We start from the raw sequence: 16,324 nt of genomic DNA, 5'->3' as shown, positions 1-16,324 counted from the left end.
CTCGCCCACCTTTCTTGTTCTTCTCGCGGCTGACGAGGGTCATGGCCAGCGTTGTCCCCGGGCTGTCGCCGGGCGGTGGCAAGCGGGTGACAATCAGTGACCGGAAGGTTCCCCTCAGGCTGGTTTTGGCTCCTCCAGCCTCGCGCCGCTCGCCCTCCCCCCGCCGCCGCTCCTGGGGGGCGACGACCCCTCCCCAGTAATCCACCTGGAGCCCTAAAGCGTCACCTGGGGGGCTGGGGGGTCCCCGAAAATTAGAGACCCCCAAAAAATATCCAGAGACCCCAAAAAAACCAGCCAAAGACCACCCAGAGACCCCCAAAAACCACCCAGAGATCCCCAAAAACCAGCCAGAGATCCCCAAAAAACACTCCAAAGCCACCCAGAGACCACCCAGCGACACCCAGGGACCTCCAAAAAACACCCCGAGACCCCTAAAAAACACCCCGAGACCCCCTGGGACCCCCAAAACAACCAGGGACCCCCAAGGACCCCTCCACAATAATCCACCTGGAGCCCCAGGGCGTCACCTGGGGGCTGGGGGGTCCCCGAAAATTAGAGAGGGGTTGGGGACCCCCAGAGACCACCAAAAACCCCCTGGGACCTCCAAAAAACACCCGGAGATCCCTAGGGACCCCCTAAAAACACCCGGAGACCCCTCCCCAGTAATCCACCTGGAGCCCCAGGGCGTCACCTGGGGGGCTGGGGGGTCCCCGAAAATTAGAGACCCCCAAAAAATATCCAGAGACCCCAAAAAACCCCGGGTTGGGGACCCTAAAATACCCAGAAACAACCAAAAAACACCCAGAGACCCCAAAAAACCACCCAGGGACCCCCAAAAAACACTCAGAGACCCCCAAAAACACCCCAAAACCACCCAGAGACCACCCAGAGACACCCAGGGACCCCCAAAACCACCCCGAGACCCCCAAAAAACACCCAGGGACCACCAGGGACCCCCACAAAACACACAGAGACCCCCAGAGACACCCCAAAACCACCCAGAGACCCCCAAGGACCCCTCCCCAGTAATCCACCTGGAGCCCCAGGGCGTCACCTGGGGGGCTGGGGGGTCCCCGAAAATTAGAGACCCCCCAAAAATATCCAGAGACCCCAAAAAAACCAGCCAAAGACCACCCAGAGACCCCCAAAAACCACCCAGAGACCCCCAAAAACCACCCAGAGACCCCCAAAAAACACTCCAAAGCCACCCAGAGACCACCCAGGACCACCCAGCGACACCCAGGGACCTCCAAAAAACACCCCGAGACCCCCAAAAAACACCCAGGGACCCCCTGGGACCCCCAAAACAACCAGGGACCCCCAAGGACCCCTCCCCAGTAATCCACCTGGAGCCCTAAAGCGTCACCTGGGGGGCTGGGGGGTCCCCGAAATTAGAGACCCCCAAAAAATATCCAGAGACCCCAAAAAAACCAGCCAGAGAACCCCAAAAAACACGCGGAGACCCCCCAAAAAAACCCAGAGACCCCTCCCCAATAATCCACCTGGAGCTCTAGAGCGTCACCTGGGGGGCTGGGGGGTCCCCGAAAATTAGAGAGGGGTTGGGGACCCCCAGAGACCCCCAGAAACCCCGGGTTGGAGACCCTAAAATACCCAGAAACACCCAAAAAACACCCAGAGACCCCCAAAAACACCCCAAAACCACCCAGAGACCACCCAGAGACACCCAGGGATCCCCAAAAACACCCCCAAAAACACCCAGAAACCCCAAAAAAACACCCAGAGACCCCCAGGGACCCCCAAAAACACCCCCCAAAACACCCAGAAACCCCAAAACCACCCAAAGACCCCCCAAAAACACCCAAAACCACCCTGAGACCACCCAGGACCACCCAAAAACACTCAAACCACCCAAAGACCCCCAAACCCAGGGACACCCAGAGACCCCCAGGGACCCCCAAAACCACCCAGAGTCCCAAAACACCCAGAGACCACCCAGGACCACCCCCCAAAAACACCTAGAGACCCGCAGAGACCCCCAGGACCCCAAAACACCCCAAACCCCAAACACCCCAAAACCCAAAACACCCCAAGACCCCCCAAAAAAACCCAAAAAACACCCCAAAAACACCCCGAGACCCCCCTGGGACCCCCAAAACCACCCCGAGACCCCCCAAAATCCACCCCGCTGTCCCCTCCCTGTCCCCTCCCTGTCCCCTCTGTCCCCACCCCGGGGGTCTCTCTCACCCCGCTGTCCCCCCCGCCAGGGAGGGTGACGCTGGCGGTGTCGCAGCCTCGCGGGGTCCCCCTGCCCCTCCCCCCGCCGGGGGGGACGTGGAGGGGACAGCCAGGCTCGGGGGGGGGACATCGTCAGTGTCACCTGCGGGGGGAGGGGACATTGGGGGGGACATCGTCAGTGTCACCTGCGGGGGGAGGGGACAGAGTGAGGGGGACATTGGGGGGGAGAGGGGACATTGGGGGGGACATCGTCAGTGTCACCTGCGGGGGAGGGGACAGAGAGAGGGACATTGGGGGACAGGGGACAGCGTGGTGGGACAGCTTGGGGACATTGGGGCGAGGGGACACCGCGGGGCACAAAGGTGACAAACAAGGACATTGGGGGACAAAGGCACTCTGGGGGACAGGGACACTGCGGTGGACAGCTTGGGGACATTGGGGGACAGAGGTGACATTGGGGGACATCCCGGGGGGATAAAGGTGACATTGGGGGATTGGGGGGGACAGGGGACACCGAGGGGGGACAGAGGGGACATTGGGGGGACATCGTCATTGTCACCTGCGGGGGGGACAGCGTAAGGGGGGGCGAGGGGACATCGCAAGGGCCAGAGGGGGGGACAAAGGTGACATTGGGGGGGACAAAGGTGACACTGGGGGACAAAGGTGACATTGGGGGGGACAAAGGTGACACTGGGGGACAAAGGTGACATTGGGAGACAAAGGGGACATTAGGAGGGACAAAGGTGACAACAAAGGGGACACCGCGAGGGGGACAAAGGTGACTTTGGGAGGGACAAAGGGGACATGGGGGGGGGCGAGGGGACACCGAGGGGTGACAAAGGGGACATTGGGGGACAAAGGGGACATTAGGAGGGATAGGTGACACCGCGGGGGGACAGCTTGGGGACATTGAGGGGGACAAAGAGGACATTGGGGGGACAAAGGTGACATTGGGGGACAGAGCTGCTCACCCGGGGCGGGGGGAGGATCCTCGGCCAGCCCCACCTTCACCACCTGCGGGGACATTGGGGACATTGGGGACATTGGGGACAGTGCGGGGACAGCCAGGACAGCCGCTGTCCCCAGGGAGGATGTCCCCGTGTCCCCTCAGTGCCACCCTGTGTCCCCTAGTGCCACCCTGTGTCCCCAACTCAGTGTCACCCCTCAGTGCCACCCTGTGTCACCCCTAGTGCCACCCCTCAGTGCCACCCCACAGTGTCCCCTGTGTCACCCCTAGTGCCACCCCGCAGTGCCACACCCTGTGTCCCCCTCTAGTGTCACCCCTCAGTGCCACCCTGTGTCCCCAACTCAGTGCCACCCCTCAGTGCCACCCTGTGTCCCCCTAGTGCCACCCCTAGTGTCACCCCCCAGTGCCACCCCGTGTCCCCTAGTGCCACCCCGTGTCCCCAACTCAGTGCCACCCTGTGTCCCCTTAGTGCCACCCCACAGTGCCACCCTGTGTCCTACTCAGTGCCACCCCCCAGGGTCCCCCCTAGTGCCACCCTGTGTCCCCCTAGTGCCACCCTGTGCCACCCCTCAGTGCCACCCAGTGTCCCCCAGTGTCACCCCCCAGTGCCACCCCCCAGTGCCACCCCCCAGTGCCACCCCGTGTCCCCCCAGTGCCACCCCACAGTGTCCTCTAGTGCCACCCCTCAGTGCCACCCCTCAGTGCCACCCCACAGTGCCACCCTGTGTCCCCCCGGTGTCACCCCTCAGTGCCACCCCGTGTCCCCCCTGGTGTCACCTCCCAGTGTCCCCCTAGTGCCACCCCCCAGTGCCACCCCGTGTCCCCTAGTGCCACCCCCCAGTGCCACAGAGTGTCACCTCCTCCCCTCCCAGTGCCACCCTCGGCTTGGGGACATTGGTGTCCCCCCCAGTGCCACCCCGCAGTGCCACCCTGTGTCCCTCTAGTGCCACCCTGCAGTGCCACCCTCTGTCCCCCTCTAGTGTCACCCCTCAGTGTCACCCCGTGTCCCCAACTCAGTGCCACCCCTCAGTGTCACCCCGCAGTGCCACCCCGTGTCCCCTAGTGCCACCCTGTGCCACCCCACAGTGTCCTCTAGTGCCAGCCCTCAGTGCCACCCCGTGTCCCCTGGTGTCCCCCCCCGGTGTCACCCCCCAGTGTCCCCCTAGTGCCACCCCGCAGTGCCACAGAGTGTCACCTCCTCCCCTCCCAGTGCCACCCTCGGCTTGGGGACATTGGTGTCCCCCCTAGTGCCACCCCCAGTGCCACCCGGTGTCCCCCAGTGCCACCCCTAGTGCCACCCCCAGTGCCACCCCTAGTGCCACCCCGTGTCCCCTAGTGCCACCCTGTGTCCCCAACTCAGTGCCACCCTGTGTCCCCCCTGGTGTCACCCCCCAGTGTCCCCCTAGTGCCACCCCGCAGTGCCACCCTGTGTCCCCTAGTGCCACCCCCCAGTGCCACAGAGTGTCACCTCCTCCCCTCCCAGTGCCACCCTCGGCTTGGGGACATTGGTGTCCCCCCTAGTGCCACCCCCAGTGCCACCCAGTGTCCCCCAGTGCCACCCCTAGTGCCACCCCCAGTGCCACCCCCAGTGCCACCCCCGGTGTCCCCAGTGTCACCGCAGCCTCACCCCCACGAAGGGCACGAACTTCTGGCAGGAGTCCTCGTCAGGGCTGGGGACAGTTGGGGACAGTTGTTGGGGACAGTTGGGGACATCACAGTGACCAAACCCCAGGTGCCACCACCCGCCCTGGTGTTCCCCCCAATGTCCCCAACCCGATGTCCCATGTCACTGTCACCATGTTACTGTGCCACCCTCCCTGTGTCACTGTCCCCATGTCACTGTCCCATGTCCCCGTGCCCAGTGCCACCCTCCCCGTGTCACTGTCCCCATGTCCCCAGCGCTGAGTGCCAGGCCACCTCAGTGTCCCATGTCCCCCATGTCCCCACTGCCTTGTGTCCCCAGTGTCCCCCCATGTCCTGCTGTCCCCATCCCAGTGTCCCTCTTGTCCCCATGTCCCCAATATCCCCCATTTCCTGTCCCCTCCATGTCCCTCCCATGTCCCCTCCTGTCCCCATGTCCCTCCTTGTCCCCAATGTTCCTCCCGTGTCCATGTCCCCATGTCCCCAATGTCCCCAATGTCCCCAATGTCCCCAATGTCCCCACTGTCCCCAATGTCCCCATGTCCCTCCATGTCCCCAATGTCCCCCAATGTCCCTCCCGTGTCTGTGTCCCCTCCATGTCCCCATGTCCCCACGTCCCCAATGTCCCCAATGCCCCAACATCCTCATGTCCCCAGTGTCCCTCCCGTGTCCATGTCCCCATGTCCCCAATGTCCCCATTGTCCCCACGTCCCTCCCGCCCCGCTGTCCCCAATGTCCCCCAATGTCCCCAGTGTCCCCAGTGTCCCTCCCATGTCCATGTCCCCTCCATGTCCCCCATGTCCCCAATGTCCCCAATATCCCCCCTGTCCCCAGTGTCCCCAATGTCCCCAACGTCCCCACGTCCCTCCCGCCCCGCTGTCCCCAATGTCCCCAATATCCCCAATGTCCCCAATGTCCCCAATGTCCCCAATATCCCAATGTCCCCAATGTCCCCGTTGTCCCCAATGTCCCCAGGTCCCTCCCGCCCCGCTGTCCCCACTCACAACTTGTCCCTGCAGGTCAGCATGGCCTCGGCCACCGGCAGTGCCACTGTCACCGCAGCCCCTGCCACGTAGGCCAGGATGCGCCCGGTGACACTGAACGGCTCTGCGGGGACAGGGGACACCTGGGGACACCTGGGGACACCTGGGGACACCCTGGGGACACCTGTGGGACAGCCTGGGGACAGCTGGGGACAGCTGGGGACACCTGGGGACATCCAGGGGACACCCTGGGGACACCTGGGGATATCCTGGGGACAGCCTGGGGACACCTGGGGACACCTGGGGACAGCCTGGGGACAGCTGGGGACACCTGGGGACAGTCTGGGGACACCTGGGGACACCTGGGGACAGCCTGGGGACAGCTGGGGACAGCTGGGGACAGCTGGGGACAGCCTGGGGACACCCTGGGGACACACTGGGGACACCCTGGGGACAGCTGGGGACAGCCTGGGGACAGCCTGGGGACACCTGGGGACACCTGGGGACAGCCTGGGGACACCTGGGGACACCTGGGGACACCTGGGGACAGCCTGGGGACACCTGGGGACAGCCTGGGGACAGCCTGGGGACATCCCCGACCCCCCGGGTGTCACCTGCAGGGTCACCTCCCCTTCTTTCCCCCCCAGGAGACACAGGGATGTCACCAGGAGGTGACACTGAGGGACAGGAGGTGACACTAAAGGACAAGAGATGACACCAGGGGACACTGAAGGACAGGAGGTGACACCAGGGACAGGAGGTGACACAGGTGACACTGAGGTGAGACAGGTGACACTGAAGTGACACAGGTGACACCGACACAGGTGACACTGAGGTGACACAGGTGACACAGATGACACTGAGGTGACACTGAAGGACAGGAGGTGACACAGGTGACACCGAGGTGACATCAAAGTGACACAGGACGTGACACAGGTGACACTGAATGACAGGAGGTGACACAGGTGACACCAGGTGACACTGAGGTGACCTCAGGCAACACTGAGGTGACACAGGTGACACAGATGACACTGAGGTGACACCGAGGTGACACTGAAGGACAGGAGATGACACAGGTGACACCGAGGTGACACTGAGGTGACACTGAGGGCCAGGAGGTGACATCGAAGTGACACAGGTGATGACACAGGTGACACTGAGGTGACACAGGTGGCGCCAAGGTGACACCGGGGTGACACTGAGGTAACACAGGTGACACCGATGACACTGAGGTGACACTGAGGTGACACAGATGACTCAGATGACACCCAGGTGACACCGAGGTGACACCCAGGTGACAGTGTCCCCGTACCTGCGGCGGGAGGCTCGCTGCGGCCGAACAGCTCCCGCCAGGTGGGATCCAGGAAGGAGGAGCCATAGCGACTGTCCAGCGTGCCCAGGTGCTGTGCCACCGGGTGGGGACCTGGGGACAGCGCCCACGTGGGTCACAGGTGTGCCCAGGTGGGTCACAGGTGTCCCCCATGTCCCCCAGGTGTGTCCAAGTGACCCCCAGGTGTGCCCAGGTGTGTCACAGGTAACCCCAGGTGTCCCCCATGCCCCCCCAGGTGTGCCCAGGTGACCCCAGGTATGCCCAGGTGTGTCACAGGTAACCTCAGGTGTGCCCAGATGTGTCACAGGTGTGCCCAGGTGTGTCCCAGGTAACCCCAGGTGCGCCCCAGGTGTCCTCCATGCCCCCCAGGTGTGTCCAAGTGACCCTCAGGTGTGCCCCAGGTCTCCCCTATGCCCCCCAGGTGTGTCACAGCTGTGCCCAGGTGTGGCACAGGTAACCTCAGGTGTCCCCCAGGTGTCCCCCATGTCCCCCAGGTGTGTCCAAGTGACCCCCAGGTGTGGCACAGGTGACCCCAGGTGTCCCCCAGGTGTCCCCCATGCCCCCCAGGTGTGTCCAAGTGACCCCCAGGTGTGCCCAGGTGTGTCACAGGTAACCCCAGGTGTCCCCCATGCCCCCCCAGGTGTGCCCAGGTGACCCCAGGTATGCCCAGGTGTGTCACAGGTAACCTCAGGTGTGCCCAGGTGGGTCACAGGTAACCCCAGGTGTGCCCCAGGTGTGTTCCATGCCCCCCAGGTGTGCCCAGGTGTGTCCAAGTGACCCCCAGGTGTGCCCCAGGTCTCCCCTATGCCCCCCAGGTGTGGCACAGCTGTGCCCAGGTGTGGCACAGGTAACCTCAGGTGTGCCCCAGGTGTCCCCCATGTCCCCCAGGTGTGTCCCAGGTGTGTCACAGGTAACCTCAGGTGTGTCCCCGACATCCCCCAGGTGTGCCCAGGTGCTGTGCCACCGGGTGGGGACCTGGGGACAGCGCCCAGGTGAGTCCAGGTGTGTCACAGGTGTGTCACAGGTAACCCCAGGTGTCCCCCATGCCCCCCAGGTGTGTCACAGGTATCCCCAGGTGTGTCACAGGTAACCCCAGGTGTGCCCAGGTGTGTCACAGGTAACCCCAGGTGTCCCCCATGCCCCCCCAGGTGTGCCCAGGTGTGTCACAGGTAACCTCAGGTGTGCCCAGATGTGTCACAGGTGTGCCCAGGTGTGTCCCAGGTAACCCCAGGTGTGCCCCAGGTGTCCTCCATGCCCCCCAGGTGTGCCCAGGTGTGCCCAAGTGACCCCCAGGTGTGTCCCAGGTCTCCCCCATGCCCCCCAGGTGTGTCACAGCTGTGCCCAGGTGTGGCACAGGTAACCTCAGGTGTCCCCCAGGTGTCCCCCATGTCCCCCAGGTGTGTCCCAGGTGTGTCACAGGTAACCTCAGGTGTGTCCCCGACATCCCCCAGGTGTGCCCAGGTGCTGTGCCACCGGGTGGGGACCTGGGGACAGCGCCCACGTGGGTCACAGGTGTGTCACAGGTATCCCCAGGTATGCCCAGGTGTGTCACAGGTATCCCCAAGTGTGCCCAGGTGTGTCCCAGGTGCCCCCATGTCCCCCATGTGTGTCCAAGTGACCCCCAGGTGTGTAACAGGTATCCCCAGGTGTGTCACAGGTAACCCCAGGTGTGCCCCAGGTGTCCCCCATGCCCCCCAGGTGTGTCACAGGTAACCCCAGGTGTGCCCAGGTGTGTTCCCCACATCCCCCAGGTGTGCTCAGGTGCTGTGCCACCAGGTGGGGACCTGGGAACAGCGCCCACGTTGGTCACAGGTGTGGCACAGGTGTCCCCCATGTCCCCCAGGTATCCCCAGGTGTGTCACAGGTAACCTCGGGTGTCCCCCATGTCCCCCAGGTGTGTCCAAGTGACCCCCAGCTGTCCCAGGTGTGTCCCAGGTAACCCCAGGTGTGCCCAGGTGTATCCCCCACGCCCCCCAGGTGCCTCCAGGTGTGCCCAGGTACCCAGCGGGACGATGAGGAAGCGCAGCAGGTTGAGCCAGTCGGGCCCGTGGGGGCTCAGGTGTGCCCCAGGTGTGCCCAGGTGTGCCCAGGTGTGCCCCAGATGTCCCCCATGCCCCCCAGGTGTGCCCAGGTGTGTCACAGGTAACTCCAGGTGTATCCCAGGTGTGCCCCATGCCTCCCAGGTATCCCCAAGAGCGCCCAGGTGTGCCCAGGTGTGTCACAGGTAATTCCACGTGTGTCACAGGTAACCTCAGGTGTATCCCAGGTATGTCCCATGCCTCCCAGGTAACCCCAGGTGTGCCCAGGTGTGTCACAGGTAACCCCACGTGTGTCCAAGTGACCCCCAGGTGTGCCCAGGTGTGTCCCCAGGTGTCCCCAGGTGTCCCCAGGTGTGCCCAGGTACCCAGCGGGACGATGAGGAAGCGCAGCAGGTTGAGCCAGTCGGGCCCGCGGGGGCTCAGGTGTGCCCCAGGTGTGCCCAGGTGACGCACGAAGCTCCTCAGCAGGTTGCCATGGTAACCGGCTGTGCCCACGGCAACCACCTTCAGCACCCGCGGGGGCAGCGCCGAGCAGTGACACCTGAGGGACAGGTAGGGACAGGTGAGGGACAGGTGAGGATGGGAGGGGACAGGTGAGGAGACAGGTGAGGGACAGGTGAGGGATGGGGGAGTGACAGGTGGGAGAGGTGAGGGGACAGGTGAGTGACAGGTGAGGGACAGGTGAGGGACAGGTGAGGGACAGACAGGTGAGTGATGGGGGAGTGGTAGGTGGGGACAGGTGAGGGGACAGGTGGGACAGGTGGGACAGGTGAGGGATGGGAGGGGACAGTTGAGGACAGGTGAGGGGACAGGTGGGGGACAGGTGAAGGGACAGGGGAGGGGACAGGTGAGGGACAGGTGAAGGATGGGAGGGGACAGGTGAGGGGACAGGTAGGGACAAATGAGTGATGGGGGAGTGATAGGCAGGGACAGGTGAGGGGACAGGTGAGGGACAGGTGAGTGATGAGAGAGTGACAGGTGGGGGACAGGTGGGGACAGGTGAGGGGACAGGTGAGCAACAGATGGGGACAGGTGAGGGACAGGCAGGGACAGGTGAGGACAGGTGAGGGGACAAGTGAGGGGACAGGTGAGTGACAGGTGAGTGACAGGTGAGGGACAGACAGGTGAGTGATGGGGGAGTGGTAGGTGGGGACAGGTGAGGGGACAGGTGAGTGATGGGTGGGGACAGGTGGGACAGGTGAGGACAGGTGAGGACAGGTGGGGACAGGGTGAGGACAGGGTGAGGACAGGTGAAGGGACAGGTGAGGGACAGGAGTGACAGGCGGGGGATGGGAGGGGACAGGTAGGGACAGGTGAGGGACAGTTGAATTACAGGTGAGGGACAGGTGAGGACAGGTGAGTGACAGGCAGGAACAGGTGGGGGGACAGGTGAGGGACAGGTGGGGACAGGTGAGCAACAGCTGAGCAACAGGTGAGGGGACAGGTGGCGACAGGTGAGGACAGGTGGGGACGGGTGAGTGACAGGCAGGGACAGGTGAGGACAGATGAGGGGACAGGTGGGACAGGTGGGGACAGGTGAACAACAGGTGAGGACAGGAGAGTGATGGGAGGGGACAGGTGAGGGACAGGTGAGGACAGGTGGGGACAGGGGAGTGACAGGGGAGTGACAGGTGAGTGACAGGTGAGGACAGGTGGGACAGGTGAGGTGACAGGTGAAGGACAGGTGAGGGGACAGTTGGGGACAGGTAAGGACAGGTAAGAGGACAGTTGGGGACAGGTGAGGACAGGTGAGGGGACAGGTGAGCAACAGATGGGGACAGGTGAGTGACAGGCAGGGACAGGTGAGGACAGGTAAGGACAGGTGAGGGGACAGTTGGGGACAGTTGGGGACAGGTGGGGACAGGTGATGTCACTCACAGCCGCTGGATCCTGGTCAGGATGGCGCCGAGCGCGGCCTGCAGCTCCCCTCCCCCCACCGTGGCCACCACGGGGACACCTTGGGCCAGCAGGAGCTCTGTCACCCACTGCGGGGAGGGGACAGTCAGGGGGACCCCGAAACACCCCAAAACACCCCAAAATATCCCAAAAACACCCCAAAATATCCCAAAAACATTCCAAAATATCCCAAAATACCCCAAAATATCCCAAAAACATTCCAAAATAACCCAAAATAATCCAAAAACACCCCAAAATACCCCAAAATAACCCAAAATATACCCCAAAATGCCCCAAAATACACCCAAAATAACGCAAAACACCCCAAAATACCCCAAAAACACCCTGAACACCCCAAAATGCGCCAAAACACCCCAAAATAACCCCAAACCCCCCAAAACCACCCCAAAATACCCCCCATTTTTTTGGGTTTTTCCCCCCATTTTTGGGGTTTTCCCCCCATTTTTTGGGGTTTTTTCCCCATTTTTGGGGTTTTTTCCCCATTTTTGGGGTTTTTTCCCCATTTTATGGGTTTTTTCCCCCATTTTTTGGGGTTTTTTCCCCATTTTTGGGTCTTTCCCCCCATTTTTGGGTTTTGTCCCCATTCCTGTCCCCTACCTGTCCCTGCCACTCGCCAGCGCTGACCAGGATGACACTTTCGGGCAATCCTGACTCTGAGCCCAAAGCCACTGCCAGCTGCTCGGCCAGCGCCCGCCGCGGAGCCTGGGGACAGGGGACAGCGAGGGGACACCTTGGGGACACCTTGGGGACACCTTGGGGACACCTTGGGGACACCTTGGGGACACCTTGGGGACAGCAGGACGTTGAGGGGACACCGTGGGGACAATCTGGGGCACCTTGGGGACAATCCAGGGTACCTTGGGGACACCTTAGGGACAATCTGGGACACCTTGGGGACACCTTGGGGACCCTGGGGACAGCGGGACATTGAGGGGACAGCGAGGGGACAGTGAGGGGACACCTTGGGGACCCTGGGGACACCCTGGGGACACGTGGGGGACAATCTGGGACACCTTGGGGACACTGCAGGGACACCTTGGGGACAATCTGGGACACCTTGGGGACAGTGGGACATTGAGGGGACACTGTGGGGACACTGCGGGGACACCTTGGGGACACCTTGGGGACCCTGGGGACAGTGGGACATTGAGGGGACAGCGAGGGGACAGCGAGGGGACAGCGAGGGGACAGTGAGGGGACACCTTGGGGACCCTGGGGACACCCTGGGGACACGTGGGGGACAATCTGGGACACCTTGGGGACACCTCCGGACTCCTCTCAGCCGTTCCCGCCCGCGCTGTCCCCATTGTCCCACTGTCCCCATTGTCCCCTCAGTGTCACCTGTCCCCCATCCCCAATGTCCCCTCAATGTCCCCATTGTCCCCTCAGTGTCCCCACTGTCCCGCTGTCCCCATTATCCCCACTGTCCCCATTGTCCCCGTTATTCCCATTATCCCCATTGTCCCCTCAGTGTCCCCATTGTCCCGCTGTTCCCAATGTCCCCTCAATGTCCCCATTATCCCCATTATCCTCATTGTCCCCTCAATGTCCCCAGTGTCCCCATTGTCCCCTCAGTGTCCCCATTGTCCCCATTATCCCCATTGTCCCCATTGTCCCCTCAGTGTCCCCATAGTCCCCATTATCCCCATTGTCCCCAATGTCCCATAGTGTCCCCAATGTCCCCAATGTCCCCAGTGTCCCCATTGTCCCCAACGTCCCCATTGTCCCCAATATCCCCATGTCCCCAATGTCCCCAGTGTCCCCATTATCCCCATTATCCCCATTATCCCCATTATCCCCATTGTCCCCATTGTCCCCAATGTCCCCAATGTCCCTCAGTGTCACCTGCACCGTGGCTCTGTCCCCCTCCGGGGGTCTCTCCCCCTCCGGACTCCTCTCCCCCCGCGCTGTCCCTCGTTCCCTCAGCGGTGTCCCCTTGTGTCCCCTGCCAGGGGGTGGCACTGTGTCCTGCCTGAGGGGACAGAGGGTCAGCAGTGTCCCCTTGTGTCCCCTGCCCGGGGGTGGCACTGTGTCCTGCCTGAGGGGACAGAGGGTCAGCAGTGTCCCCTTGTGTCCCCTGCCCGGGGGTGGCACTGTGTCCTGCCTGAGGGGACAGAGGGTCAGCAGTGTCCCCTTGTGTCCCCTGCCCGGGGGTGGCACTGTGTCCTGCCTGGGGGGACAGGAGGTGAGCAGTGTCCCCAAAATGTCCAACCCTGACCCCGAAAAATATCCCAAACTGGACAAAAATAACCCAAAAATAACCCAAAATAGCCCAAAAAATATCCCAAACTGAACAAAATAACCCAAAAAATATCCCAAACCTGCTGGAATAACCCAAAAATACCCCAAACCAGCTAAAATAACCCAAAATAACCCAAAAATACCCAAAAAAATATCCCAAATCTGCCAAAATAACCCAAAAATAACCCAAAAATACCCGAAAATATCCCAAATCTGCCAAAATAACCCAAAAATAACCCGAAAATACCCCAAAAAAATATCCCAAATCTACCAAAATAACCAAAAATAACCCAAAAATAACCCAAATCTGCCAAAATACCCCAAAATGTCCAACCCTGACCCCGAAAAATATCCCAAATCTGCTGAAATAACCCAAAAATAACCCCAAATAGCCCAAAAAATATCCCAAACTGAACAAAATAACCCAAAAATAACCCAAAATAACCCCAAAAATATCCCAAACTGGACAAAATAACCCCAAAATATCCCCAAAAATATCCCAAACCTGCCAAAATAACCCAAAAATAACCCCAAATAGCCCAAAAAATATCCCAAACTGAACAAAATAACCCAAAATAACCCGAAAAATATCCCAAACTGGACAAAATAACCCAAAAATACCCAAAAATATCCCCAAAAATTTCCCCAAAAATATCCCCAAAAATTTCCCCAAAAATATCCCAAACCTGCCAAAATAACCCAAAAATAACCCAAAAATACCCCAAAAAAATATCCCAAATCTGCCAAAATAACCAAAAATAACCCAAAAGTAGCCCAAATCTGCCAAAATACCCCAAAATGTCCAATCCTGACCCTGAAAAATATCCCAAATCTGCTGAAATAACCCAAAAATAACCCCAAATAGCCCAAAAAATATCTCAAACCGAACAAAATAACCCAAAAACCCCCAAAAAATACCCCAAGAATACCGAAAAAATATCCCAAATCGGCCAAAATAACCCAAAAATAACCCAAAATAACCCCCAAAAATATCCCAAATCTGCCAAAATAACCCAAAAATAACCCAAAATAGCCAAAAAAATATCCCAAACTGGACAAAATAACCCCAAAATACCCCAAAATATCCCCAAAAATATCCCAAACCTGCCAAAATAACCCAAAAATAACCCGAAAATACCCCAAAAAAATATCCCAAATCTGCCAAAATAACCAAAAATAACCCAAAAATAACCCAAATCTGCCAAAATACCCGAAAATATCCAACCCTGACCCCAAAAAATATCCCAAATCTGCCAAAATAACCCAAAAATAACCCAAAAATACCCAAAAAGATCCCAAATCTGCCAAAATAACCCCAAATAACCCTAAAATACCCCAAAAAATATCCCAAATCGACCAAAATAACCCAAAATAACCCAAAAATAACCCAAAATAACCCAAAAATAACCCAAAAATAGCCCAAAAAATATCCCAAACTGGCCAAAATAACCCCAAAATACCCCAAGAATACCCAAAAATACCCCAAACCAGCCAAAATATCCCAAAAAATATGACAGGGACCCCAAAATTCCCACCCAGGACCCCCAAAAACTCCTCCAGGACCCCAATTTCCACCCCTGGGACCCCAAAAATTCCCCCAGGGATCCCAAAATTCTCCCCAAATCCCCCCAATGGTGACCCCAAAACACCTCCAGGACCCCACAAACTCCCCCATGACCCCCAAAAACTCTCCCAGGGACCCCAAAATCCCCCTAGGACCCCAAAATTCCCCCCAAACCTCCCCCCAGGACCCCAAAAAACTCCCCCAGGACCCCAGAAATTCCCCCAGGACCCCAAATATTCACCCAAATCCCCCAATGGTGACCCCAAAATCCCCCAAGACCCCAAAAACTCCCCAGGGACCCCAAATTTTCCCCCAAATCCCCCAATGGTGACCCCAAAACACCCCCAGGAACCCCAAAACTTCCCCAAGACCCCAAATTTTCCCCCAAATCCCCACCCAGGACCCCAAAATCCCCCAGGGATCCAAAATCCCAAATCCCCCGATGGTGACCCCAAAACACCCCCAGGGACCCCAAAATCCACCCCAGGACCCCCAAAAACTCACCCAGGATCCCAAAATCCCCCTAGGAACCCCAAAATTGCCCTGAAATCCCCCCGCTGGCGATCCCAAAACACCCCCAGCACCCCAAAATCCACCCCTAGGACCCCAAAATCCACCCCAGGATGCCAAAATTCCCACCAGGACCCCAAAATTCCCCCAAATCCCTCCAATGGTGACCCCAAAAACTCCTCCAGAACCCCAAAATTCCCCCAAATCCCCCCGATGGTGACCCCAAAACACCTCCAGGACCCCAAAACCCACCCAGGGACCCCAAAATCCATCCCAGAGACCCCAGAAAATACCCCAAGGACCCCAAAATCCACCCCAGGACCCCCAAAAACTCCCCCAGGACCCCAAATTTTCCCCCAAATCCCCCCATGGTGACCCCAAAACTCCCCCAAGACCCCAAAATTCCCCCCAAATCCCCCCAATAGTGACCCCAAAACACCCCCAGGACCCCAAAACTCCCCAGGGACCCCAAAAACTCCCCCAAGACCCCAAAATTCCCCCAAATCCCCACCCAGGACTCCCAAATGCCCCCAGGGATCCCAAAATCCCCAAATCCCCCGATGGTGACCCCAAAACACCCCCAGGGACCCCAAAATCCACCCCAGGACCCCCAAAAACTCCCCCAGGACCCCAAATTTTCCCCCAAATCCCCCAATGGTGACCCCAAAACACCCCCAGGACCCCAAAACCCACCCAGGGACCCCAAAATCCACCCCAGGACCCCCAAAATCCCCCCAGGGATCCCAAAATCCCCCAAATCCCCCCAACGGTGACCCCAAAACACCCCAAAACCCCCAAATTTTTGGGGTCTCCCCGATTTTGGGGTCTCACCGGGGCGACGCCGCCTCCCCCTTGCTGCCCTTCAGGGGGGTCTTCATCTTTTCGGGGGGCTCTGCTGGGGGCTCGGGGTCACCCCGGGGGTCCTGGGGGGGCACA

The 16,324-nt window shown here is 59.7% G+C and overlaps 1 protein-coding gene across 4 annotated transcripts in view; it reads right to left on the bottom strand.

The window, feature by feature from the left end:
* Positions 1 to 16,324, bottom strand: part of PACS1 (phosphofurin acidic cluster sorting protein 1) — a 40,429-nt gene that overhangs the window by 3,882 nt on the left and 20,223 nt on the right. For 3 of the 4 annotated variants that reach the window (XM_085046337.1, XM_085046336.1, XM_085046333.1), the window contains exons 12-23: positions 16,220 to 16,311; positions 12,919 to 13,045; positions 11,671 to 11,775; positions 11,035 to 11,141; positions 9,522 to 9,697; positions 7,100 to 7,210; positions 5,809 to 5,911; positions 4,791 to 4,833; positions 3,168 to 3,210; positions 2,206 to 2,338; positions 1,503 to 1,530; positions 10 to 205 (exon numbers count right to left, since the gene is read on the bottom strand). In XM_085046337.1, the coding sequence (XP_084902463.1) occupies positions 10 to 205; positions 1,503 to 1,530; positions 2,206 to 2,338; positions 3,168 to 3,210; positions 4,791 to 4,833; positions 5,809 to 5,911; positions 7,100 to 7,210; positions 9,522 to 9,697; positions 11,035 to 11,141; positions 11,671 to 11,775; positions 12,919 to 13,045; positions 16,220 to 16,311 (1,264 nt within the window). Of the gene's footprint in view, positions 1 to 9; positions 234 to 1,502; positions 1,531 to 2,205; positions 2,339 to 3,167; positions 3,211 to 4,790; positions 4,834 to 5,808; positions 5,912 to 7,099; positions 7,211 to 9,521; positions 9,698 to 11,034; positions 11,142 to 11,670; positions 11,776 to 12,918; positions 13,046 to 16,219; positions 16,312 to 16,324 lie in introns of all 4 variants that reach the window. The other variant, XM_085046335.1, reaches the window with a different exon arrangement.

Source organism: Lichenostomus cassidix, unplaced genomic scaffold (genome assembly GCF_008360975.1).
Source record: "Lichenostomus cassidix isolate B80296 unplaced genomic scaffold, HeHo_3.0 HiC_scaffold_40, whole genome shotgun sequence".
Lineage (NCBI taxonomy): Eukaryota > Metazoa > Chordata > Aves > Passeriformes > Meliphagidae > Lichenostomus > Lichenostomus cassidix.
The sequence above is the reverse complement of the archived record's forward strand: the minus strand, read 5'-3'. Positions and strand labels throughout refer to the sequence as shown.